Consider the following 26,436-nt stretch of genomic DNA (forward strand, 5'->3'; position numbering starts at 1 on the left):
GTATCGCGGACCGTTAGCACCAGGCTACATCTACACACATCACCCACACACCTGTCCATGGACACTGATGGTGAGGGAAGGGAGAGTAACGGCTGGGCTCCACCTGTGACGCGACCCGATACGGGGGGTGTGTCACGACCTGCGACGGGGTCTGGGCCGTGGGGGGCTAGCAACACGATTTGAAACCGTTATACGGATACTGTGCGTGACCCGCTTGTGACACGACCTGACCCGGTCCGAGACGGGCGTCGGGACCCGCGCTCCTCACCTGAGACACGATTCTGTTAAGGATCACGGGGTGTTGGGTTCTGCGACCCCATCCGACACGGCGCATCCCGAGTTCCTCACCTGAGAGACGATCAGGCAGGTGGTGATGAAGTGCGGCACCCGTCTGAATTTGCCGCTCAGCACAAACACTCCCAGTACCCAGACCTGAAACATATCAGAGACGGGGTTCAATGTGGTGCGAGTGCTGACCGGCGTCCGCTCAGCATGAAAACTCCCAGTACCCAGATCTTAAAGCATATCAGGGGCACGCGTTCACGGTATTGTAGCTGTTCGCTAATTGGGGCGCGGTAGACAGTACAGGAGTCACAGATAAACAAAACTGTGAAGGCGAATAAAACTTATGATACAACAACTGCACGATAAGCACTCAGCAAAGGTATATCAAACTCGCCGCAAAAAGGAGATAGGAGCCGTTCATGATTTTGACCAACCGCTGTTAGAACCAGGATCCAGGGTATAACTCACGCAGCAGACGAGTCCGATGGTGCTGATGTCGAAGATGTACTGGTCGATGTACTGGATGTATTGGGACGGCTCTACAGTCGAGTACAGACTGACCATCCAGGCCGAGACAAACATGAGCGGCGCAGAGAGGAAGGTGCCAATCACCAGAGAGCTGGCCACCTGGGGACAGACGGACAGAGGTCATAGTCAGAGGTCCGCCGTCATGAGTGGTGCTATAAGGAACGTGCCAATCACCAGAGAGCTGGCCACCTGAGAAGAAATAGATGAGAGGTACAAAATGAGCTAACAGTCTGACAGCACATCACAATAAGCACTGGGCTGTCAAATCCTCACGCCCGATTCCGTCTCTCTAGTCACTTTTTGCTACATTACTTGATGCACCATTCACCTCACCGGTTCAAGACCAGACACTACAGGGTGTCCCATAAGTTCGTTCTCACATTTTATTTGCATGTGAAACAGAGTACTTTGCGTTTTGATATATTTATGACCCCTCAATGTGCTCCCCATTTAATAGGCAAACACATGAGCACATGCTGCGGCATGCCAACCGGCATGTTTGGCTGCATAGCAGGCTTAAAGTTAACCCAGACTGACTTGACATGCGCCGTGAGCTCCTCGAGGCTGGAACAGCGCTACGCTTCGACGAGCCTAAATTTCAGCATAACCAACAATTTTTTATGAAATTTTGATCCGATGAGGTGCCTGGCATGTGGTCTTGCCACAAACGCCTGTCACAGTCTCCTTCCACCACTTTTAAGCTTTGCTTGGCCTGTGCACTGATGCACTGTCTTGCCTGAAGATGGGCCTACGACCTCTCGGATGCCATTTTCTCCTCTATAAATGTGTTCATACTCGCGGTTCGAGTTCAGCTTGAGGGCTGAAACTCCTCCTAGATTTTCTTAGAAAAGCATTATGCTTCCCAAAGCTGTTTCTGGGACACCAATCGCAACCTGGTCAGCGTCTGGACGCCTATAACCCCACAATACCGTGATCTTGGCCTTTCGCATAGGAACATAACGGGACGAAACGGAGGCCTCCTCCTTCGCCCTTATGGGGTTGTTTTCGGGTTTGGACGGGTGTTTCATCTCGAACGTGGACTAGTTAGTCCAGATGACCTGGTTGATGTCCTCAGCCCTTTAGTTTTTTAGCCTCAGGCATAACGAAACTCATGTTTGGCCATATTAAGACGTTTTTGACTGTTTTGAGCCCTCCGGTAAGCAAAGCTTAAGTCACCTTGAGTTATGTACCCCGTAAGAACAATTTTAGACAGCTGGTAATCCATCCTGAAAAGTCCTCTTACCAACTTTCTAACCCTTTGACCTTTTTGATGGCCACTTTGGCGCTACACAGTTTTGGCCACATGGCTCACTCCTGAGAGCTGACAAAAAAGAGGATAAACTTGCAATGATTGACTCCCGACAAATCATCGGTGTCACTTGCTGACTGTGCGTCCAGTTAGCGATGGACATTGTCTACAGACTGGTAGGCCTCAATCACCCTCAATTCGTCGCGAATGGTCACGTGCTGACTAAATACCGAGACGTACCCGTGTTGGAGACCTCTATGTTGCGGCGTTAGCCGTCTGTGTAGGAAACGGGCTCTCTAGCAAAAACTATTTTGTCTACAGAAATTAGTTACTGTGGAGCATATTTCTACTAGCCATGGCAACCACGGAAGCTCAGTAACGAACCAATTTCAGCGTGCCTTTAAGCAAGAGAGCCTAAAAACGTAAAATTTAGGTGAGAACGAACTTATGGGACACCCTGTATGTATAGTCACAACGCCCGCCGCCCGCTCAACGAACCCACCCCACACCGTACTCACCACCTCCACGGCCGTCTCGTAGTGTGTGACGTACACCAGGACGCTGGGTGTTTTACCTACCATCTGATACTGCACTCAGCACCCCACACCGTACTCACCACCTCCACGGCCGTCTCGTAGTGTGTGGCGTACACCAGGACGCTGGGTGTTTACCTACCATCTGATACTGCACTCAGCACCCCACACCGTACTTACCACCTCCACGGCGGTCTCGTAGTGCGTGGCGTACACCAGGACGCTGGGCGCCGTCGGCAGGATTCCGTACAGAAACGCGTAGTTGGTCAGATCCTGAGGAACGGACACAGCCGCGTCAGAGACCACAGCGAAAACACAGAGGTGATATGAACTCAAACGACAGAGTGTTGAGAGCAACCAAACGCTTTGGTTGGCAAAAGGCAATCACACATTTCTATGTAACAATAATGCTCAACCCTCGAATTTTCAGAGCTCAACTCACGATGGTGATGTTTGTGTTGGCGGTGCTGGATCCCTGCAGCAGGCTCATGGACTCGCGGGTGACGAGCGGCATCACCACCGACTTGACGCCGATCAAGATGAAGGGCACGACGTAGCGGCCGGAGCGCGCCGACGACTTGGACTCGGTCACCATGTGCAGGCCGAGCATGAACAGCGCCGTGGCCGAGTACGACTCCGAGAACGTCTGGGGACCAGAGGATAGTCAGTACTCAGTGTAGTGGCAGAGTAAGACTGCGCGAACGTCTGGGGACGGGAGAATAGAGTAGTGGGAGAGAAACGTCTCGGCAGAGGGGAAGAGGTCAGTAATGGGATAGACACGTCTGAGAGACGGCTCGGCAGAGGAAGAGTCAGTCGTGAAAGGTTTTAAACATGAAAAGACGAAAATAGAAATGAGCTAAAATGAACTACTTGTCTACTTCACAGTTAATTATCCAATTGTGGAAAAAAACAACTCCAACATCCACGACATAATGTGCCAAAGCCGATCAGTCTCCGGCTGTCTGTGCTGCCACTCACATTGAGGATGTTGTAGAGCACCTTGGGTATGACGTGCTGGAACACCACGTTCCCCACGACGCCCAGTCCGGTCATCACCACGATGGGGTTGGTGAAGGCGCCCTTCAGCGAGAGCAGCACCAGCCGGCAGACGGAGACTCGCCGGCGAGCTGGGCCGTCACCGCTCTCCAGCGCCAGGGAGAGGTGGCGCCGCTTCCAGAGCTCCATCAGCACGAAGCCGACCGGGTTCAGCAGGCACAGCGACACCGGAGCCACCAGGTACAGGTAGCTGACAAACTCCGGGTGGGAGTCCTTGTAGATCGCAGAGACTGCCAGGGGAGCGGACAGTGTCAGACACTGGGGTGGGTGTGCAAGAAACTTATCTCTAAAGTGTAAGTACATCTTTGTACATTGGCGGCATTAACCACAACGTGCGTGGCTATTCGCTGGTATGTGAAATGATAAAGGATTTACGCAAAAGCTATCGTTTTCGTGATGTGTAACAAAAACGGAGTAATATTCGCATAACAAACACATTGCATGCATGTTCGAGTAATTATGCCACTGAGGAGGTATAAAGCCGCGGGCGGCTGCACTCCACTCACTGATGGGATATCCGAGCGCGAAGTCGTTACTCTGGGTGCAGAAGATGGCGTAGAGGGCGCCGGTGGAGTAGTCGGACGGCCGCGTCACCACCAGGCAGCCGATCAGCACCACCGCGAACACGGCAGACTTGGACAGCAGGATCGCCAACAAAAAGTTCCAGTTGACCACGCTGCGGGAGGCCAGGAGGGTGATGAGGGGTCGGGTGGCGGAGAGCCGGGGAGGCCGATACACCAGCTCACAACGTTCGGCAAGCTGCGGCACTTCAACGTCCGGTAGATCTAAACAAGGTGTGACTAGCAGTGTATCGATAATTCAGAAACATAATAGCAGCGTTTCACAAACATGCATACGAGTGACACTCTTTGAAACCGGCGTAAGCACATGGATTGTTGGCTTTACTCGTTTGTCCCATCAAATCACCCGATGAGCTAATAGTCGGCGATCCGGCAGTGTCCTTCCTGCTCAGTTCTCACCATAACCCACGAACTGCAGACCCCTGCCCACAGTACCCCTCACACAGCCAGGGCCAGTCGCTTACGTAAAGTCCAGTGTGGCTACACAGCCCGCCCCACACAGACCCCACCCACAGGCGGGACCAGCTCCTTACGTGAAGTCCAGCGTGGCCATCGAGAGGAAGATGAGAGTCGGCAGCGCGAACTTGCCGACAAACAGCTCAATGCCACGCCCCTCATGGCTGGAGATGACCTTGAACCGGCCGGCCAGGTACCTGAAATCGGCGCACCATACAGATTAGTGCCGTGCGCAACTGACGGAACAGATTACCTATCTGATAGGGACATAGTTTTTTATTAGCAGATACAACTCACTTGGACCTTTTTATTTAAATTATTCATTATATTTTTATTATATAGCTGATAATATTTATATTATGTAATATTTATATCATCAGCTAACAGAATGACCGAACAAGCTTTAATTACCGGGTGGCCCCCAAAAAAACGTTCACAACCTTAAATATCATTATCTCGGATATTAACGCAAATAACAAGGCGAAATTTTCGCAACGCATGCGCCACCTCTTTGCGCCTTGGTATGCCAAATTATAAAACTGTACAGTATACACCGCGCCAGCACTGCTATCTGGAATAAAGTGACAAGCTTTTGCTTTTCGCCGGTCTTGAACCATGAAGAGGTTTGGTTTAGACGCCCTCGGTCCCAAGGCCCTCTCGGTCCTAGGTTACAAAAAGTCCCAGGAACTCAAACACGTGAATGAAAGCAGCACGTGCGGCAATTCTTTGATTTTTTGTCTTACTCGTATGCCAGATATTAAAATACTGAGTCAAGATCGTATATACGGCCTTGATCGTGCTCACAGATGTCTTCGTTTCACCACCGTCTCAAGCAAAAAGAGAGATACGGCCCTAATGTACGGCCTTGGGTACGGCGCACGGCTTGCTACTGAGCTTGCTCACTTTGAGTAGATCAAACAGGCAATCGACCGGATAAGGGAAAAATTAGAGCACACTGGTTCCTCATTCTGTCATCTGTGCCATTAGACCACAGCATAGCCACGGAATATATACTCTACGCAGGGGCGTAGGATCCTATACAGTTGGGGGGGCTTCAGCCCCCCCAACCTGCTGGTCAGCCCCCCCAACTTGCCAGGCAGCCCCCCCAACATTATAAAATATTTACAAATTAAAGAAAGCTCAACTTGGCAAAGTTACAATTTTGGGTAGTAGTAAAGCAGGCGTCACACTTCTTTTTGCGACCAAGGAGATGCGCTGTAGGTTAGGCTGTAGGGTGTAGGTTTTAGGTTTAAGGTGGTAGATTTTAGGTTGTAGGTTCCTGGTTGCATGTTTTTGGTTGTAGGTTGTAGGTGAGTTTAGGTCAGGTTTGGTTAGGTTTGGTTTGGCTTGGGCCTTGGTCCGATTAGAAAGCATCTCTGGAGTCTCGGTAAAGCGCCTCTCTGCTTTACGACTAACTACCCAATTTTGGCCTTAAAACTAACTGGGGGCTTTGAAAATGTGCATTACAATAAAGGGAGTAAATTTAATTTATAAAATGACTTTCGAGTCATTAGAAAGAACATACTAGCAAAACAAAACCAGGAGGGTACACATAAAAATCAACCGGGTTATTTCACCTCCCGAACGTTGTCACACCGTTTTTGTAACAAGACTATAAATAGTAAAATAGAGGTGAAATCAAGGCCGGTGAAATATCGTCAGCTGATCGTTTATGATTATGTCAAATCTTTAAAATGATAACGTCATAATGAATAAAAATAAACTGGCATTATCTTAAAAGGATTTGGTGAAAGAAATTTGCACATTCAGTAACTTTTAAATGTTTTTTCATCTTTTTTTCTAAGATATCTCTTATGTCTCGCCTTCAGAAAAAGGCCAAATCCTTTTTACGGAATTTGACGCCATCGCAGGCATAATCAGCTGACGATACAGCACAAAACCTTTGGATGTTAGTGCGTGCCTTCGGCATCCGGATAATCAGGGAAAATTATCCGGCATCAGCGATAATTATCGGGGATTACGTTCGGTATCGCGATAATGAGACATGTTGAAGATAGGCACCCACCAATAATTTTCCGGCCGAGAATATCCAAACGATATTTTCCGGATACCGAACGCACGCTAAAGCGGCGCAGAAAGCAGAAAACACAACAAAACAAAGGCGCGACACTCAACAGCTTCGTTTCGTTTGTTTAGGGGTGGGTGCAAGGCCATGTAGGTGGAACTCGGACGGTAGGACGAACGATGAGGACAATTGTTCAGGGACGTACCCAAGATGGACGGGGTGCCCCCCCCCCCCCTCGGGGTTTGCAGGAGGCCCCCGTGGGCCGAAGGCCACGGGGCCAAAATCACGTCGGAGGCGAAAGAAATTCAAGGGAATCCCAAAAATCACGTCAGGATATTCAGGGCCTCTGACCAGCCTGACAGCTAGGGTCCTTCTTACTTCCTGGGGCCTCCTGTGAATAACTGCTAGTGTCTGTGTCTGACCGCTAGGGCCCCTCTGACTCCTCAGTAGAGAGGAGGCCCTCTGTAAGAGGAGAGGAGGCCCCTCTGTAGAGAGGAGGCCCCTTTAGAGAGGAGGCCCTCTGTAGAAAGGAGGCCCCCTGTAGAGAAGAGGCCATCTGTAGAAAGAAGGCCCTGTGTAGTTAGAGAGGAGGCCCTCTGTAGAAAGGAGACCGCCTGAAAGCAGAAGGCCCTCTGAAGAGAGGAGGCCCGCTGTAGAGAGGAGGCCCTCTGAAGAGAGGATGTAGAGAGGTATGTAGAGAGGACTCCCTCAGTAGAGAGGAGGCCGGAGGCCCTTTGCAGAGATGAGGTCCTCTGTAGAGAGGAGGTCCTCTGAAGAAAGGGTGCCCTCTGAAAGAGATAGACCCTCAGTAGAAAGGAAGTCCTCTGTAGAGAGGAGGCCTTCTGTAGTTGATAGGCCCTGTGAAAAGAGGAGGCCCACAGTAGAGAGGTGGTCCTCTCTAGAGAGGAGGCCCCTCTGTGTGTGTTTTTCTTTTGCAAATTTGTGTACCTACAGGTCAATACGAGATCGTGACTGTAATTACACCAACCAACCGTGTCAAATTGAATCGGAATTCATATGTGTACTATGGAGTGTGAAGGAACTCCGGCTTGTACTACCATACTAAAAGAGTTGTAAAATTTGTGATTTGGAGCAGTGTTTTGACAAATGCTTTTGCAAATTTTCTCGGCGCTCCGCGCCTCCGATTCATACACCAATCAATAAGAAAGGTCGTGACTGTAATAACACCAACCGTGTCAAATTGAATCAAAATTCCCTAAGTGTATAGTCGACTACAGAATGATGTTCCACTCCTCAGAAGCTATCAGTTGACTGGAGCGCTAGTTGTGCCGTTTATCACGCAATTAAGCGCCTGACGATTGTGAGCATTAGGACAAAGTTATAATTCGTGAACTCAGCCCGTGTGATGCGGCACAGCCTACCACTCCAGGCGAATATTTGCCTGTGAAAAGTGGAACATCATTCTTAAAAAAACGTTTGTTTTGCAAATTTTCGCAGCGCTTCGCGCCGTCGGTTCGTTAACAGGTCAATAAGAGAGATCGCTACTGTATGCTACTAATGCATTACGCTAAAAGTGCGGTAACAATATCAACTTCTATGTTTTTAAGTCGGTCGATACGCCACCCCCCCCCCCCCCAAGTAAGAAATCCGTGGCGACGCACTTGCATAGGTGGATTTAACTAAAACCAATGAGCCGAGTGACTTAGAACGATAAAGCTTCATCTTATAGAAACGACGAAGACGAAATGCCTTTTGATCTCGACATACTCGCTCCCCTCCCCCGGTCGTCAGAATTCATCCATCAGATCAGTCATGTCGGCCGACGTGTACCCCCCCCCCCCCCCCCCACAAAAGCGTTCGCCTAGATCCTCCCTTGCCCTCTGTAGAGAGGAGGCGCCCTGTAGAGAGGAAGCCCCCCCCCCGGATCCTCCGCCCCCCCCCCCCTGGGCCAAATCCTAGGTACGTGCCTGCAATTGTTTTGTGCATTTTGGGAGTATTCGTGTGGCTACACGACTTACAACTTTAAAAACAAAACTATGCTTCCAATGATATGCAGAATGCGGGGGTTTTGCGAAATACTACAACAGAAATTGTTCTGTGACTGTCCTGTTTTACCGATCACGATCCGCCTACTTTGTCGATACCGCTATCGTGGCCCTAGAAGTAGTCGAGGAGGTCTCTGAAACAGCCAAAAGGGAGCCATTAAACAGTCTACAATCTTTACACAAAAACTTGACCCTTCTGAAATGAAGTGGGTGATTGGTGAAAAATGAGTACCTAGATTTTAGTTTAGGAAATTGCAGGGGTACCTCCAAGGAAACCCTAAAACAGTTTGCCAAACTAGGGGATAGGAATCTAAACACTGAATCAATCAAGAAATTGAATCTCTCATCAGCCCTAAAGAAGAGCATACATGTACCGTTTTAATGGCATCACTTTGCATTTGAAAAGCATAAATGTGGTTGCAAAACGTTGAGCCGGAATATAAATACCTACGCCTTATTTTATAAGCCTGAACTTGGATCCAGGGGGAGAGAATAGGTCATATCACTCAAGTCATAGACCCGCTTTTCACCACCATGGTCCACGCTCCCTCCCCCCGGTCAACACCTTTTCCACTGCTGGTTTCCCCGCCCCCCCCCCCCCGCTCAGCACCTTTTGTCGCCACCCCACCGGCGCGGCGTCCGGGGTTCAGCCCCCCCAACCTATTTTGCGATCCTACACCCCTGACTCTACGAATACATATTCCGTGGCATAGCTGTTGAAAGGCAGCATTGCCGGTAGCCGACAGGAAGCTGATGGAAAGGCTACCTTTTCATAGGAATTCAGCCCGGAGAGCATTTGAGTCAGCTGAAGGCGGCTAAAACAGTGGGGACTTCATCCGACATTGGTGCCGCTTGCTTAGAGCCATGGATGTCAATATCTGCTGAGTTGCGGGTGCCCAAGCACCACAAATCCACCGCGACCCTAGCGTTGACCGTAGCCCGCGCCGTCTGTTACAGCTACAAAAGTCAAGCAGGCGTGGAGTGGGGAGAGTTCCGGCACCCAAAACTCGGCAGAAATCGACACCCATGCAGAGAGCTATCGTGGTTGCGTGAGAAAACGTGTCACCCTGCACCGTCGATGAGAGTATAAGCCAGTGGAAGGTAATGGCTGCAGGCCATGTTGCCGGAATGAAAGTGGAACTTTTACATACTTGGCATGATTTAAAAGCAAATGGTTTAAAGAGTAAATCACCGAATAGCATAAAAAATCGCACTACTTACTGAAGATATGTAGCGCAGGCTATTCAAAGTTTCAATATTATATCTTAACTACTTTTTGAGAACTACATATCTAAGGTTGGGAAGTTTTTTTTTCTGGGTCACTCGGTATACAACATTTTACAAGCCTGCCTCAAAAATTTAACGGACACGGGGACCTGCGCTCATCAACATTTGCATAAGCAACAATAACAGACGAAGTTGATCGTAATCATAATCAACCATTGATATCGACTGATAAACGTACACCAAAAATTCATTTACAAAGTGCCTACCTCTGCCGACACCCTGATCGTTCATCATTATCCAGCACACTGACCCGCACAGTGTGACGCTGTCGGCTGTACTGACCCGCAGAGTGTGACGCTGAAGCACTGGATGACGGCCGGGAAGAGTTCCTCCATGACGCCGCCTCCGCTGGGGTCGGGCGACGGGTCTCCGCCGCCCCCGCTGCTGCTGTTACCCACGGGCAGCGCCATCACGCCTCCGTCATCGGACGGGCTGAGTACCACCAGAGTACGGAGCTGTGGGAGGGGGAGAGAGACGGTCAGACTTTACCCACGATAGGCAGACTAAGATCCCTCAGTGCGGGGCTCTGAGGGGCGGTCTGAGCAGACTCGAGCACCACCAGGGTCCGGAGTTGCGGGGGCGAGCGGAAGGTCAGAATAGTATCAGGGTAGTCTGAAGCCACGGGACGGAGAGAGGCTGTCAGACTAGTCTCACACCAGTGCGGAACTGCGGGAGGGAACAGCAGTTCGGAGTAGCACCAGGACAGGCAGACTAAAGTGACGGTCAGTAGTCTGATATCAGTCTGGAGCTAGGGACGAAGATAGACGGTCAGAACAGTGTCAAATTAGTGCGGAGGAGTGGGACGGAGCTGGTAGGGAGCTGACGGGGCTTAGCTCGGAGCCGGTGAAGAGAGGGCGGGTCAAACTGGTCCGGAGACAGTCCGGAGCTGCGTCCAGGAAAAGCGGGTCAGTCGGCAGAGCGGACGGATCAGACGGCAGAGTCTCACAGGGTCGGGTCAGACAGCAGAGTCTCAAAGGGTCGGGTCAGACGGCCGATTACCGGCGGGACGTGCCGCAGCGTGTGGTCACAGTGCGGGGGCGCCGAGCCTACTGCACCACAGACAGCGACACAGACCAGCCACGCGGGGGGACTGCGGGGACGCCACACCGCGAATTTATGACCCGCTAACACCTGTGCCAGCGCAGCTCTGGTTCCCTGTCGCGAACAGCTCCTGTGCATCCACCCAGCCCCGTCAGCGGTTCACTGTGCCCAACAACCCCTGTAAAATGACTGTGCAATGCATCCACCCAGCGCCCCTCTGCGGTCCCCTGTGTTGAGCAGTTCCTGTGCAGACGGCCAGCGCCATGCAGTAGTCCCCAGAGTGAGACGGCCCGAACTGCCAGGTCACGGCCGACCGACAGTAACCTGCGGACACCGCGCTACGAGACAGAGGTCCACCGTCAACACTGATTGGTTCGACATCGATTGCTAGAGCGGAAAAACGAGACGGTACCGATCGGGTAACGTTAATGAATCCAAAAACCGTTAGCGAAATCTTAAAGAAGATTAAACGTCCCGCTGAACCAGCGACAGTGTAGATTCCAATACCAGTCTGTCAGAAAATGAGCCGTTGGAATGGGACATGACATTAGGTTGCAGTTTGTAATTGATCCGCCGACATTTCATTACGCACTCCCTGAAGTTCAAACAAGCGACACCGCCGCTTATTTGCGCTTCGATCGTCATGCGCACGGCCAGGTCTGCTGCTTAATGATATGTCCAGTGTCCACCCTTTCCTGAGACGTGTTGATAGATCGATGTCGGAAAATGGACACCCCCAGTGATGGGATAGATTTAGCCCAACAAACCAATCAACAAACGAACCAACATATACTGAGACAGTCGAGGCAATTATTCACTTATAATGATCAATGCTACCCACGCAGATAGCCAATAGGTAAGACGTAGGGAATGGAGATGAAGAAGGGAGCACACAACTAAATAAAGTTAATATGACATAATTAATAAACGCATTTAGAAACTGAGGAGCATTCAGCCATATGCAGCGATGACTGTGTAAATATCACATCGTCATAGACCTGTTATGAAGTGAAACGTTCGTCAAAACAGGTCACCAGTTTCATAACAAAGGAACACAATCCGGACTATGATCGCCAACAGTTGACACGCAAACCTTGACAAACATACGCGTGGGCGCCGCCGAAAATCGACTGTAGTCCGTTTGAGACCGATTAGAAAGGACGGAACACTGGTAAATGACCAACAAATCAAACGGCCACCGGTCCAGCGTTAGGAAAGAGCGGCTACTGTAACTCGCAAAGGGGGCATTCCACGTCAAGTGGGACAAAAAATGATCATTTTGAACCTCACCTTCTCCGATTTTTGCGAAACTTTGTGAAACTACTCATCTATATGTGAAAAGAAAGGAGACATATTTTTGTCAAGATATGACGTCACGTTTCCGAGACACACGTCATCAAACATTGACTTAGGCAAGGCACATTATCATCTTTAAAGCGTCATAACCATTGAAGTTTTAGGCATATCACCACAAGACAAAGTGTGAAATGGAGGGAATAGGTCAGGCTTTAAATTGAGGATAACAATATTTGCGTAATTAACTAATTAGTGAACCTAATTAAAATTCAAAAAATAAATTTTGATTTTCTGAAAAATGGGTACCCTTCGATTTTGCTGATTTTTACATATTTTATTCTCCTATACATTAGCTACATCATATAAAAAAATCCAGAATGGGCCGACGTCTACGTAACTGTCTTTTGGACTTCGTAATGTCTGGCACTCGCGTGTTTCGTTTTAGCAACCAAGGAGAGGCGCTACCGGAGATGCTTCTTTCTACCCCAAACCAAAGCAAACAAACCTAACCTGACCTGACGTGACCTGACCTAATCTAACACGCGTAAATATATACAGCCCTCACGGCAGTTACCGACTGGCCAAATGCTACCTAGATACGAACATTAGCCCTCACGACAGCTGCCGGCTGGCCAGATGCTTAACAAAGTGTTTAACAAATGCGTGTGAAACACTTCAGGCTGACCCGCTGCGAGCCAGCGACCTTTAGATTTCGAGGTGGGTACACTTGGCACACTTACTACTAAGCCACGAAGATAGCTGGTCATCGTAAGCCAGTTTTTTAATGATGAAATTGGGCATTCTCCGGGCAGCGCCTCTCTTTGGTTGCAAAAAGAATATAAGCCTGACTCCCAGCGCTAGGGGAGAAAAGCCCGGCTTAGCCAAAAAAGGTATAAAAAAAAACGGAATTTGAATTGTAGGTGGGGCGGTGAGGAACTTTATCGTGTGCCAAGTTCATGGCCCTAGATAAATATATTCAAGATCAAATGAGGTTAAACGTGATCAAATTTGCTATAGTGACTATTTTGCGTTTATACGCCCATAGCTCTAAGAGATACTGGCCGATTTTCCTATTTCTTCCTTTATACGACATTTGTAGTGTTATGAGAATCTCTAGTTAATCTTACCATAAATTTGGCAGTTAGTGGCTTGCTAAGAGTAAGATGTCGCCGGCAGAGGCGGGGATCGGCCGACGCGGGAAACGTCATAGTCACAGATTGTGTTTGCACCCTAAAAATTTAATTTTACCAGTTGATTTTCATATTTATTTGAACATTAGATTGACTGTACATTTTTAAGCCTACACACAAAATTTGACACGAATCTATCAATCAGCGGTAAGAAGCGCGGTGCAAAGATGGAACCGTCCCGCGCCGACACAGTCTACCATTCAGGCGGCAACGGCCGGCGCCGGCCGCTGAGCCGCTCCGGCAGGAATGTTTGACTTTACACCGCTATTACTAGAAAAGTTGTGGACCGATTTACCTATTCCTTGCACGGGAGGATTTGCAATTCGATTCTGGACAGATACTGAAAGTTTGACGTTAATATAATAATTATGGCGTGAATTATTGGCGATAAACAGATGGAGTTAGCGAAATCGGCCCCTTCCACCGCCCGTGCGACGTTGCACTACTTGTTGCTATATCATCCAAAGTTATTCGTTGGCCGACTCTAATTTTCTCAGCACGTGTGCCTTACGTCTAGTGGAAGACAATATCAAAATTTGAGCAAAATCGAAGGGTACCCATTTTTCACAAATTACATTTTAAGAAATTAATTCAAAATAAAATAAATTCAAAATCACCAAAAAATGTAAAAATTGTCAAATTTTACTAGCATAACTCCTTGTGTACACGTTTCAGTTTGTTTCAAATTAATAGCTTCAAAAATGTTAAAGCTATAGATCTTTTAAGATTGCAATACACGTCCAATTCTGCTAAAAAAGCAGAAGTTTAGCGACTTGTATCTCTGTAGCCCGAGGGCATATGACAAAATCCTTTCACCCTCAAAGGTTTCACCCAATAGCCAATAAGTATACCAAGTTTGAACAAAATCGCAGAGATGGCCGATTTTGGCTGTCCCGGTTGACATGGAATGCCCCAAAGACGAAGCTTACGCCGAGCTCAACAACAGCTAGCTGTGGTAACGGTAACACAGGGGGCTCGAAAAGTCACGCTCACACAGTCAATACATGAAAAGTCACAGCTTATTGACCTATGAATGGTGGAGTTTAGTCTAGGTAGGGATAAAATGAAGGCGTCTATGCCAACCCCATAATGCTAGAGTGCATTCACTAGCACAATCATTGCTCATTTGGTGTTTCAAAAATAATTAGACCAAAGCCATTGAATTTGAAAAAAAAACGTAGCCCTAACAACCGATAACGAATGCTTGTTGGTGGCTCTCAGGAAGACTCGACAGCTCGACAAATAAACACTGGACATATATTGGCACCAGGATCCCGGCGAAAATCAATGGTTCAAACAGAAATAAGGAGCTACAATATTTTGAGCGGCCACATCCTCGACACTGGCTCTGGAAGAGTGAGTGTCTCGGTTTCCGCTCTGGAAAAAGGTATCATACCAAGGTATTCGTACCAACGGCTTAAAAGTTAACACAGCTAAAACTGAGCTCATCGTTTTTGGCTCGCGCCAAAATTGCCGCAGCCTGGATCTCATCTCAATTCGGTTCCGTGAGGACACGAACCGTGAGGGCCCTACGGTGAGGAACCTTGGCGTGGTTTTCGACAAGCACCTCACCTGGGACTCTCACGTATCGGCCCTCGTCCAAAAATGCAACGGTATCCTCATTGGGCTGTCCCACGTGCGTCACCACATCCCTTGTGAACTTCTGCCAACCGTGGTCAGCGCGTTGGTCCTCTCGCACGTCCGATATTGTCTCTCGGTCTATGGAAACGGGTCGGACAAAAACACACAACGCCTCCAAAAAGTTCTCAATTTTGCGCTGCGCGTTGTGTCCGGCCGAAGAAAATTTGGCCACATATCGGACGTGCGAGAGGAACTGGGCTGGCCTACCGCCCGTCAGTTGTACGAAATCCACTCTCTTAACTTCCTCCACAAAATACGCTGCACCGAAGAGCCGGATACTATGTCCTCCCCAATCCTGGCCAACTCTTCCCTTCGCTCACGCTCAACCCGGCGGGACACTGATCTGTCTCTCCCACGCGTGAGAACCGAAGCAGGGAGGCGGCGCCTGCTCTACAGCATAGCCCAGTTGTACAGTCGTGTACAGGTTGATGGTCCCCTACTCTTTATCCACCGGGTTCCTATGGCTCAGCATTGGCAGCAGCCGCCTGGTACCGGTAGGCTGTGCTGCATGACCCGAGAGTGAAGCGGCACAGCCTACCCACACTGTATGACACCGGCTCGGGTCGCCTGGTAGAGCGATTTGACCGGACGCTGCGTTACACCGGCTGGGGGGAGGGGGGGGGGGGTAAATGTCAGGCCTGTCTATTTAGCTCGGCTCGGTGGATGAGGCAGGCTGGAGTGTGGTGTGGGGCGGGGTGATGTGGGGAGGGAGGGAGCGGACCTGGGGCTGGGTGTGTGTGGTCACTTGTCGCATAGAACCGATCGTAATCTACCCTCCAAAAATTCGCTTTAGAGATATTCACAAAACCCAGGGGGGTTCAAACACCCATCTCCCAAGTGGGGTGCGGAAGGACAGGTAAGGGTCCATACGGTCTCCTCATGAATTGCAGCAAAGAAAGAAAACAGACATGTCATGTCACCCAATAATCTTTCTGAAAAGTGGACTAATCGCATAGCCTCGGACACAGAAATAAACATACAGCACGCGAAGCGTCTCGAACCGGGCCTCTCACTACCGGTCAGTTTGACAGTCTAGCACTCCTACGCTGAGCTACACCGGATGGTGGCCACGGCCGGGGCAAAGTCTGGCCGGGCGGGCGGCGGGGCCGGGAGGTCGGCAGCAAAGTCAATGAATGTTTTTGTGGTTTCGGGTGCCGGTCGCTCTAACTTGGTGGAATGATGATGGATCATTGGCAAAACTTTCAACATGGAGTCCCGGTTCGAGCCTCATCGGGGCTCCGGCTACTTTTCCGAGGTTTAATTTTGGTGGTTGCGAGCCATTTATACGGTTTTATATCTACATGTCGATTGTCGATTGATTGATTGATTCATTCATTCGTTCATTTATTACATGTCGACATTTAGCATACGGATTGACATCCAGGATCAATCCGATCAATCTACCATTTTCATAAGCGTATTGCCTAAATATCATGCATATATGTGGCACAAGACCTATGGTTGCCTCGATAGGCCGTGCCAAATCACGTTTTGCACAATGCACAAGTAAATTATATTCGCTGGGTCTTCCGTGCATTGTGCTTAGCAAAAACAGGAATGCAATTGTTAAGCGACGCAAAATGTGCAATGCAGCAAGTGACCACACAACCCGCCCAGCCCCCATGGTCCACCAACACGCCCCACACCACTCCCCAGCCCACGCCAACCACCGAGACGAGCCCCTCCCCCCGCGCTGGTCTGACGTGACAGCTGGTCTACAAAGCGCTCCACCCGGCGACCCGAGCCGATGTCAAACGGCGTGGGTTGACTGTGCCGCGTCACTCTCGGGTCATGCGGCACAGCCTACCGGTACCAGGAGGCTGCTGCCAATGCTGAGCCATAGGAGCCCGGTGGATAAAGAGTAGGGGACCATCAACCTGTACACGACTGTACAACCGTCTGCCCCATGACATTAGACATCTCCCTCTGGGAGCTTTTAAACGCTCTGTTTCCGAGTTGTATCTGCGTGTTTAAGGATGAATATGTGATTTGAACTGTGTTCTGTTTGATGTGATTGATGAGTGTGAGTGTATCTTAACTTGTTTTTCCTTTTAACCGTGACGCGACACTCGGAATAGCCATTTTACTGTGGAGAGTGTTTTAACTGTCAAATACAATACAATACCAGTATAACGCCTTTTGGGGCGACTAACGGAGCGAGCGAGAGGGTGGGCCTTGCACGTGCGAAATTGCGAGGGGGTACCTCTAACTGACTTGTACACGGCACCCTACTAACTGGCCTCCAGCAATGTGCCAAATTTGAGCACAATCGGCCCAGCCGTTCTCGAGATCTGGAAGCGGCACCCTGCACGTGCGCACGTGCAAAATGGGTCCCAACTGACTTGTGCACGGCACCCTACTAACTGGTCCCTAACCGTGTACCAAATTTGAGCGCCATCGGTCCAGCCGTTCTCGAGATCTGGAAACGACCCCTGCACGTGCGCACGTGCAGCAGCACCCCAACTCTGGCACATGGATATGCAGTGCCTAGTGGGTGCCTATCTACATGCCAACTTTCAGCGCAATCGGCTAAGTAGTTACCGAGATATTGCAACAATTACAAAACTGACACCTCTTCGTTTTGCACGTGGCACGTGCATAAGGGGTCACCCACATGGACCGGGAATAGTCCAATACTTGGTAGAAGGAATGAAGCTACCCTACAAAATTTACCGCATGTAAATCAGTCAAGTGGTTGCTGAGATATAAGCTTCGCAAAAGCGTCCGCACGGCCGGCCGGCCGGCCGGCCGCTCATACTCAGAAATTTTCGTTAATCTAAGGAAAGACTACGCTCGCTTCGCTCGCTCCGTAACAATACAAACCAGTATAACGCCTTTTGGGGCGACTAACGGAGCGAGCGAGAGGATGAGCCTTGCACGTGCGAAATTTCGAGGGGGTACCTCCAGCTGACTTGTGCACGGCACCCTACTAACCGGTCTCTAGTGATGTGCCAAATTTGAGCACAATCGGCCCAGCCGTTCTCGAGATCTGGAAGCGGCACTCTGCACGTGCGCACGTGCAAAATGGGTCCCAACTGACTTTTGCACGGCACCCTACTAACCGGTCCCTAGCCATGTACCAAATTTGAGCGCCATCGGTCCAGCCGTTCTCGAGATCTGGAATCGACCCCTGCACGTGCGCACGTGCAGCAGCACCCCAACTCTGGCACATGGATATGCAGTGCCTAGTGGGTGCCTACCTACATGCCAACTTTCAGCGCAATCGGCCAAGTAGTTACCGAGATATTGCAACAATTACAAAACTGACACCTCTTCGTTTTGCACGTGGCACGTGCATAAGGGGTCACCTATATGCATCGGGAATAGTCCAATGCTTGGTAGAAGGAATGAAGCTACCCTACAAAAATTACCGCGTGTAAATCGGTCAAGTGGTTGCTGAGATATAAGCCTCGCAAAAGCGTCCGCACGGCCGGCCGGCCGGCCGGCCGGCCGCTCATACTAAGAAATTTCCGTTAATCTAAGGAAAGACTACGCTCGCTTCGCTCGCTCCGTAATTACAATACAATATATCTAACGACGGGTCCAGTCCGACTCTGCTCCTTGGTCTCACTCCTTTCAAGCAAAAGGTGATCAATCAATAAAAAAACGTGAAACCCCCTAGAAATAGGCGCTCTGGCTCCAGCAATTAAAATAGGAGACTGCAATGCCACAGTGCGGTTAATCAATGTGGTCGACGCGAAGAGGATCTTTGTAACCCGACCCTCGCTTTGTGACGCATTGTGCGCAGTGTGGACCGACGAAATGAGAGGAGAGTGGGGCGGAAAAAGGCGAAACACGCAGCTCAATGAGCCGATAAAAATATGTAAATATTATTGCGCACTGTAATGCGTGACTGGAAATAATTGGATGAGGACCTAAAGTATTTTTGGAAGCCATTCTCTTTTATTCATCCCATCCTGTTGACCGATCTTGCCTGTTTCCAAGGATCCAAATGCGATTGAATACCTAAACCCTTGCCTCTTTTCTCGTTTCCAGCCGAGTCTTTTTTGCAGTTCCGAGCAATAACTTCAACGGCCGCGACCGTGAGGCAGTAACCAGCTCCTACCATTCTACCTTATAATGAGATATCCAGAGGCAATTGTGGGAGCTGATTGCAGAAAACTCAAGTCAGATTGCCCGGTGAGCCACAAGTGGTTTTATAGTGAAAACGCTAGAGTCAAGAATAAGATCCTACGGCAGTACGGCATGTCAACATCACAACAAAGGGAGGCCACTCCTGGACCTGCCAAACACAAAAATAGCCACTCGTGGTTTGAACGGCAGTCGGTAGGAGAATAGGACAGACCACACCACCTCCACAAAAACCACGTGCCGTCACCGGTCGTCATTACACTGACCCCGAAATAGGTGTCTCCGAGTAGGGCCACCATGTTTCGCTGCCGGCCCGGGACCGCCGCGGGGCGTGCCACAGGGGTCGGACACACTGACACGACTACAGTGACGGACGGGCGGCCAGCCCGCGGCCGACGGCGGCAGCCGTCGCAATCAACTGCTCCCCATGACGGGTGGGGCAGGGGCCGAGGGGGAGGTGTTTTTGTGGGGCGGAAGGTGGTGACTGGCGAGGTTTTGATGGGCTCCACGTGGGCAAGACTTATTACAAGAACAGCATATTTCAGCAAATACTACATAGCTGTATAAAATAGAGCACCTACAACAAATACGAAATCATTTCAATCCATGTGAAGCTCCAGCTCAATCATGGGCCTAAAGGCAAGAGATGTCCGGCGTAGCCCTCCACCCCCCCCCCCCCCCTCAAGTCGGACGCTGTAAAAAGGCCAATACGAACGACAATGTTGCGAGGTTCAGGTGATACTGTAAAAAAAGACCAATGATTGAAACGATTGAGCATGAGCATTTTGTCCGACATCACTACATAACAGTACCGAAAATGACAGCCTCCACGGTACCTATCTTACCACAAGGCGATAAGGAATTGGAATACCTAAGCAATTGATCCCCAAAAAGAACTTTGCAGCATCAGTAATTTAGTATAATGTACAGCCCTCTGCAAACTGCGTGGTAGGTATTCTTTTTTCGACAAAAACGACAATAACGCGAATACTATGCTATTGGTCATTCGGAAATCGTGACAGCAAGACGCGCGAGACTCCGCACCTTAAATTGGCATCATCACTGTATTCATTTTCCATCTAGTTCGGCAACAAAACCCAAAAGTTTATATTTGCCCCTAAAACAAACTTTTACATTTTGTTGCCTCACAAGGCGTTTATCTTGTTTAGTGATAGACCTAATCGAAGGAGTGGAGCATTGCGCATCTATTTGCAGTGAGTTCCGACCGACTGATAGCATAGCCTTTGAGTTATTATCGGTTTTGTCGAATAAAGAATACCTACCACGCAGTCTGCAGAGGGCTGTACCTATCTATCATCACGGACGTCCGCTGTTGCCCTGCGGATAGCGAGCGGTTCCGAAAACCAAGTTTCTGTTGACGCTAACATTCCAATAACTAACAAAAATTTAACGTTCCTCATCTCCCACTTGAGAAAAGTTAGCATGGCTAAGTTTGCAAAGCAGAATAAAGCCAAAACATTGGACCAGCTCGTGCACTGTCTGTTTATGTAACAATGTGGCTGCCAAATATCTTATATAACCGAGCGGATCCGACCTCTGGATGAGAGCGCCAGGATCTATGCAAAGCGGCGACCGAGCGGAAAGAGAAGGCAACACGGCAGTCTCCACAGCGCGCTTGAAAGGATGAGTTTGCCTCTCGACTATTTTACAAGTGACCTGGACGATTCATGGACTTGGTGAGGGCGAAAATTAAAGATTTGTGGCACACAGACTGAATCGGTGTTCGGCTGGATGATGGAAGTCGAAGCTACCAGCAGATCTGACAGGCCCGATCCTAAGACGAATAGGAATAATTCCCTGCTTATTGGATCGCAAGTAAGCTATTCAAGGTCAGGTAGTACGAAAATGCATGAGGCCATTGAAAGACAATGTCAAGAGAAAGTACATAAAACTTCAGTTACGAAATACAGACGGAATTCCGCCTCGAAAAGAGCTCGGCAGCGTTGGAATAACTGACAGCAGTACAGAGTCGTAGATGTTCCACGGAAGGCTGATCCAATGTCTCTGAGCAGACATCTAACATTCCGTCGGGCTCAAAAGCAGCCAGCTTAGCAGCCGGCTACGCAGTACTCGTTCTGCTGTACCGTAGTACAGAGTCCGCAGTACAGCAGTACTTAGTGATGTCAATTTCAGAAAACATATGTTCAATGTCCGTCCAATGTCCAATACTTACGTCGACTGTCCGTCCAAAAATGTCCAAGCCAGCCATTTGTCCAAAGATGTCCGACATCTACGCAATAGTTTACACTCAACACCATTATTTAATTTGGTTTTAATGTATCGTTACCAGCTCAAAAGTGGTAATCATATCGAAAGCTGAGCTTTGTAATAGCCAATCAATGTTAAACACGATTACTTTATAAAAATGTTGAGGTCATGTAGCAAGCGATTGTCCAAAGTTGTCCAAACCCTGCTGTCATTGTCCAACCGAATTCCGAATTGGACATTGGACAAAATCGGAATTCCGAAGATTCAAGTTCCGAATGACACCACTGCCAGTACTCCGGACTCCGGAGCCGGAACGGACAGCTGACAACTGGCAGCTGCTGAGTCTGACGCAACCAGTGCAGTGGCTGCCAGCCGTCTGTGTTTACCGCTTTAGGCGCCTCGACCTTACACAATACGGATAGCGATAGCACAGTTCCAGTTCTCTGACAACAGCCACATGCCCAGCAATATGCCTGGATTTTACCGAAGGATAAGTCGTGTTCTCGGCACCGCTTACATAATGTACATGGAAGTCTGTGTTCAAACACTCAGCAGCACCGGTTTTTACCATGCAGTCAGACTTAAACTGAATCGACGCCTGTCAAAAACTGGTTTCGGAACTCAGCAGCGTAATATCCAGCACACAAGCGGTAAGCTGAGACGGATGAGAGCAGTTTGAATGATGCAGAGATAAAGCAAGTGGGCGTTTATCAGCAAAACTGTTTGCAAACGAGAGCAATGGTGACTTACCGAGCGGGCTCAGAATGACTGGAGTCGACAAAAACCCGAGCAGCCAGAGCCGGCGACAAAAAGGCAGCCAACTGACCTCTGGACGCCTGGCGGCCGGCAGCGAGGGAGAGAGAGAGCGTGCTCCGGCGGCTCGGCTCGGCCGGGCTCTGCCGAGAGCCAGGGTTACCAACGAGAATTTTTCTAAATCCCAAGATCGCCGCGCGAATTTCCCAAAATCGAGCTCCATATCCCAAGGTCGACAGGATCAAAGCCCAATGTGCATCCCAAGGTCTATAGAAACCAAATATAGAGCAAACAAAGTGTATTTGACGTATTTTCAAATCTTTGGTTGACTAAATAAATCAATATCGTTAACATATCTTGCATTCGGCACAGTTACACACGCAGGCATAGGTACAGAGACACAGCCGCAGTCGCTCCCTTGTACGTTCCCTCACAGACGACACTGAGTTCTGACTTCTGACTTTCTGAGCCTGCACCCTCCACTCTCCAGAAAGACGAGCCGAACTGGAGACGGGTCGAGGTCGTCGCCGCCGCCCGCCGGCCGCAATACGATACGAGTTGAAGCATGATCCGTCGCAGTGGCGGATCCAAGGGGGGGGGGGGGCAAAATGGGCATTTGCCCCCCCCCCCCAAACGGCATAATTTTAACATTACGCCTATGGACGATGCGTGGAAAGAATCGATAAATTTTATGATTTGCCCCCCAAACTCTGAGCTGGATCCGCCTCCGATCCGTCGGGCGTCGCAATTCGCAAACAGGCGGCCAGGCCGGGTGTTAATCGACGCGGAAGCCACTGGGTATTTCGCTAACTGCCTCACTTGAGAGCTGAGACGGGAGAAACCAAGTGAAGACGCGTCAAATAAGGATAACTTATTCGTGCTTCGTTGGTTGCTTGGTAAGGTACAGTGAAACCAAACGAAAGAACGCTCGGTTGTGTTCGGCCAAAAAGGACGGTTTACAAAAAAAAAAAACAATTAAGTTGTGTTAGATGTGTTCCTGATTCTTTTGTTTGGTCTTTATTCATACTTTTCCTTGTTCCAATGATTAAAAAAATGTGCTAAAATTAGCGGGAGTCGTAAGCTCGGGACAAATCCCAAGGTTTGCTGTTGAATCCCAAGGTCCCAAGGTCGGGTTCAATATCCCAAGATCTTGGGACAAATCCCAAGCTTTGGTAACCCTGCCGAGAGCAGCACGGAACTCCCGTCGGCGCGGAGGGGCCGTGGAGGGGGCGGGGACGGGAGAGGGTCTACTGCGGGGCGCCTGATCTGGAAGCATTTGGCCTCGGTGTGATGATGCACAAACCAGTTCGCCATTCCCGTAAACCAGCTTACATGGGAGCTACACACTGTTCAGGCGCAGGTAGCTGTGACGAGTGTGCCGAGGCCGTCATGAACACGGCGCAGTAATAACTGATCGATTGTACACATTGACACCGACCGCTCTCCGCCGCCCGCGGGCAGAGGCAGAGCGCCGAGGGCAGAGCGCCGAGAGCACGGTCAGCCAACAGCGGGAGCACGTGCGCTCCTGGGCGGCAGGCATGCGATATTGCCCCCGAGCTCCGCCCGATCAATATCCCAGGTCTCGGCACGATGCTGACTTGCCCAACTGGTGGCTCCAGCCGCAGCTCAAAGAAGGCAGCCACGGGGGGGGGGGGGGGGGGACGATGGGCAGGTGTTCATTTTCCCCAGGTATTGCCTTAGCCCTAATAGGCCCTGGTGAGTGGTTTAAAAAAGCAGGTCTCCAAGACACGTCACAAAAGTGTTTGAGGGAGTGTCAAAAACACATGCATCCATCCATAAATTGCTGTTCCATGTTGAGCACACAAGATAATGCAAGCAACCTAACCAGCATGGACTTGTCTCACTTGGCTGAGTTGTTAACACCCATGTCTTATTCATGACAAAATGTAGGTTACAGGTGTTGCTTCAATAGTTTCTGATACAGAAGCATCACCCCTGTCCCCATATATCCAAGAGGGTATGCCATTTCCCATTAGTATGCATGTGCTGCACTGCACTGTAGGGACAGTTTTAGCACAGGTTGTTTTCATTCATGTACTTACAATTGCTCTAAAAAAACACACACACACACAACATGTGTAGGTATGAGCTGCAGTTCTGAAACATTATTGCATTTGTATATACCTATCAAACCAGTCATATCAGATAACTTCAGAGTTCAGAAACAGGCATCATTACATGTTATTTGCTTGTAAGCTGTTTGTTTTACATGTCACCTATCCAAACAGCTTATGATGCTGCCAAAAGTAGGTAAAAATTAAATTGCATAGGAGTCAGTATCAGGGCCTGTTCCAGCGCCTCCAGTAGAAATTCTTGACTGGAGGCTCTACCAGAGGTTTCACTGGAGGCGCTGGAACGCAATCTGGAGATTTCTGGAGATTGGCATCACATATACCAAAAGAATGACGATTGTTCTCTCTTGAAACACAAAATTTATTTTCAATTTTATTAAGAAAGATTAACAAAATTATAGCAATGTAATTTTCTTTACATTTAAGTTGTAAAATAATCAGTCAAAAGTCCTTTGTTTACATTCGCGATTGTCACATGTGCGCCATAATTGTAGACCAGAGCCTCCAGAGAAATTTGGACCTCTCAACTCTCTGGAGGCTACTGGAGGTTTCTGGAGCTTTGGCGAGAGCTTTCTGGAGCTTTCTGGAGGCGCTGGAACGCTCTCTGGAGGATTCTGGAGCTTTCTGGAGCTTTCTGGAGGTTTCTGGAGGCGCTGGAACAGGCCCCTCGTAAGGTCATCTAGAAGTTTTTTTTTATATTTTTTGTGCTGTTCATCATTTTTCAAGTGCAGATTCCCAGATTCCATTGTGCAAATACTAGGCTTTATTGTGTCATGTTCACTGGTTCTGATTTCCAGCTTATCTGTATTTGTTATTTGTGTTGGTATTTAGGTCCCTATTCATCAAGCCACAATAGGCACTTGACCCACTAAAGAGCAAGAGTCACAATATAAACCAAAGAATATGATGCACACAAACACAATACACATAACAAACATTTGCACGCACACTCAAAGCCAAGTAGCCAGCCAGTAGTGGAGGGAATTTTAAGGGAACTGGCATGCCAATAATAATGTATGAAGCATTACATTTAGAGTGCAGAGGAGTGGATACGTTGATCAAAGATTAACAGCTTGGGTTATCTTATATCTTAATCTTAGAAAGTAGGTATTCATTTTTTTTTTGTATTTCTATTTTTTCAACTTCAGTTTCAGTTTCTCGGCATGATGTGACACAACTGATACACCCATACTTTAAATGATGAATATGAAGCAGGGAAGCCATTCATGACCATCATGCATTAGGGACAGGAATATAGTCATCACTGTAACACCTACCTTTTGTTTCCAGCCTTCAAAATATGAATACCACTTGAATTACATAAGTACCTAAGGTCCGAGTCGCAACGCGAACTCGCAGAATGCGAGGAAGTCACCGATCACATCAGTTGGGCAAACTAGGCGGCGGGAATCAAAATATGGAGGCATCAAAATATTGATTCTAGTGGGCGGAGCTTTGACCATATATGGGCATACGTGCAGACCATCACAGAAACGTCAATTCTTCAGCAACCGGCTACAATTTCAAGATAGTTTCTTCACAAAATGAAGAGCAACGTTGAAGCTGCCCACCAGGCACGAAACAATAGCCCTAACCTCTTTGGTTAGTTTTGGAAAGTGTCTTGAAAATAATCAAGATATTGATTCATCACGGCGGCTAATCCCGGCGAGAATCAATATTTTGATTCTGCAAACAGCTGGCTAATCATTATTTTGATTCTGAAATCAGCTGGTTTATCAATATATTGATTCTGCGAACTGACTTTCTGCAGACGTACTTCACCCTTTAAATTGATTTATGGGATGTTTCTTGTGTGCAAATAATGCAAATTCAATAAATTCATTAAGATATTATCAGCACAGGATCGTGTAATTTTTTTCTAGACCTTATTCCCACGGTAGACCAGGGATTTTCAGCACTCACCCTGGCTCCCTGCTCAAAGCTGCAAGCCTTCGAGGGAATGCGTGAAGGGAGCCGTGCTGACCTTTGTATAGGGGTTGTACTGAGTCGGAGCCGGAACCGAAGCCCGACCATTTTACTCGGAGCCGGAGCCGGAGCTGGAGCCGATTTTTTCCTCCGGAGCCGAAGCCGTCT

The 26,436-nt window shown here is 48.9% G+C and overlaps 1 protein-coding gene across 1 annotated transcript; it reads right to left on the bottom strand.

Moving 5' to 3' along the window:
• Positions 1-291: 291 nt before the first annotated feature.
• Positions 292-25,733, bottom strand: LOC122375163 (integral membrane protein GPR155-like). Its single transcript, XM_043354393.1, has 9 exons — positions 25,620-25,733; positions 10,290-10,462; positions 4,766-4,885; positions 4,158-4,327; positions 3,574-3,881; positions 3,038-3,241; positions 2,776-2,868; positions 754-912; positions 292-432 (listed from the first exon to the last, which is right to left on the bottom strand). The coding sequence occupies exons 2-9, from the start codon at positions 10,415-10,417 to the stop codon at positions 292-294; spliced, it is 1,323 nt and encodes a 440-aa protein (XP_043210328.1). The 5' UTR covers positions 10,418-10,462; positions 25,620-25,733.
• Positions 25,734-26,436: the final 703 nt, after the last annotated feature.

The sequence above is a fragment of the Amphibalanus amphitrite genome, unplaced genomic scaffold, assembly GCF_019059575.1.
Source record: "Amphibalanus amphitrite isolate SeventyFive unplaced genomic scaffold, NRLGWU_Aamphi_draft 001787F_arrow, whole genome shotgun sequence".
Lineage (NCBI taxonomy): Eukaryota > Metazoa > Arthropoda > Thecostraca > Balanomorpha > Balanidae > Amphibalanus > Amphibalanus amphitrite.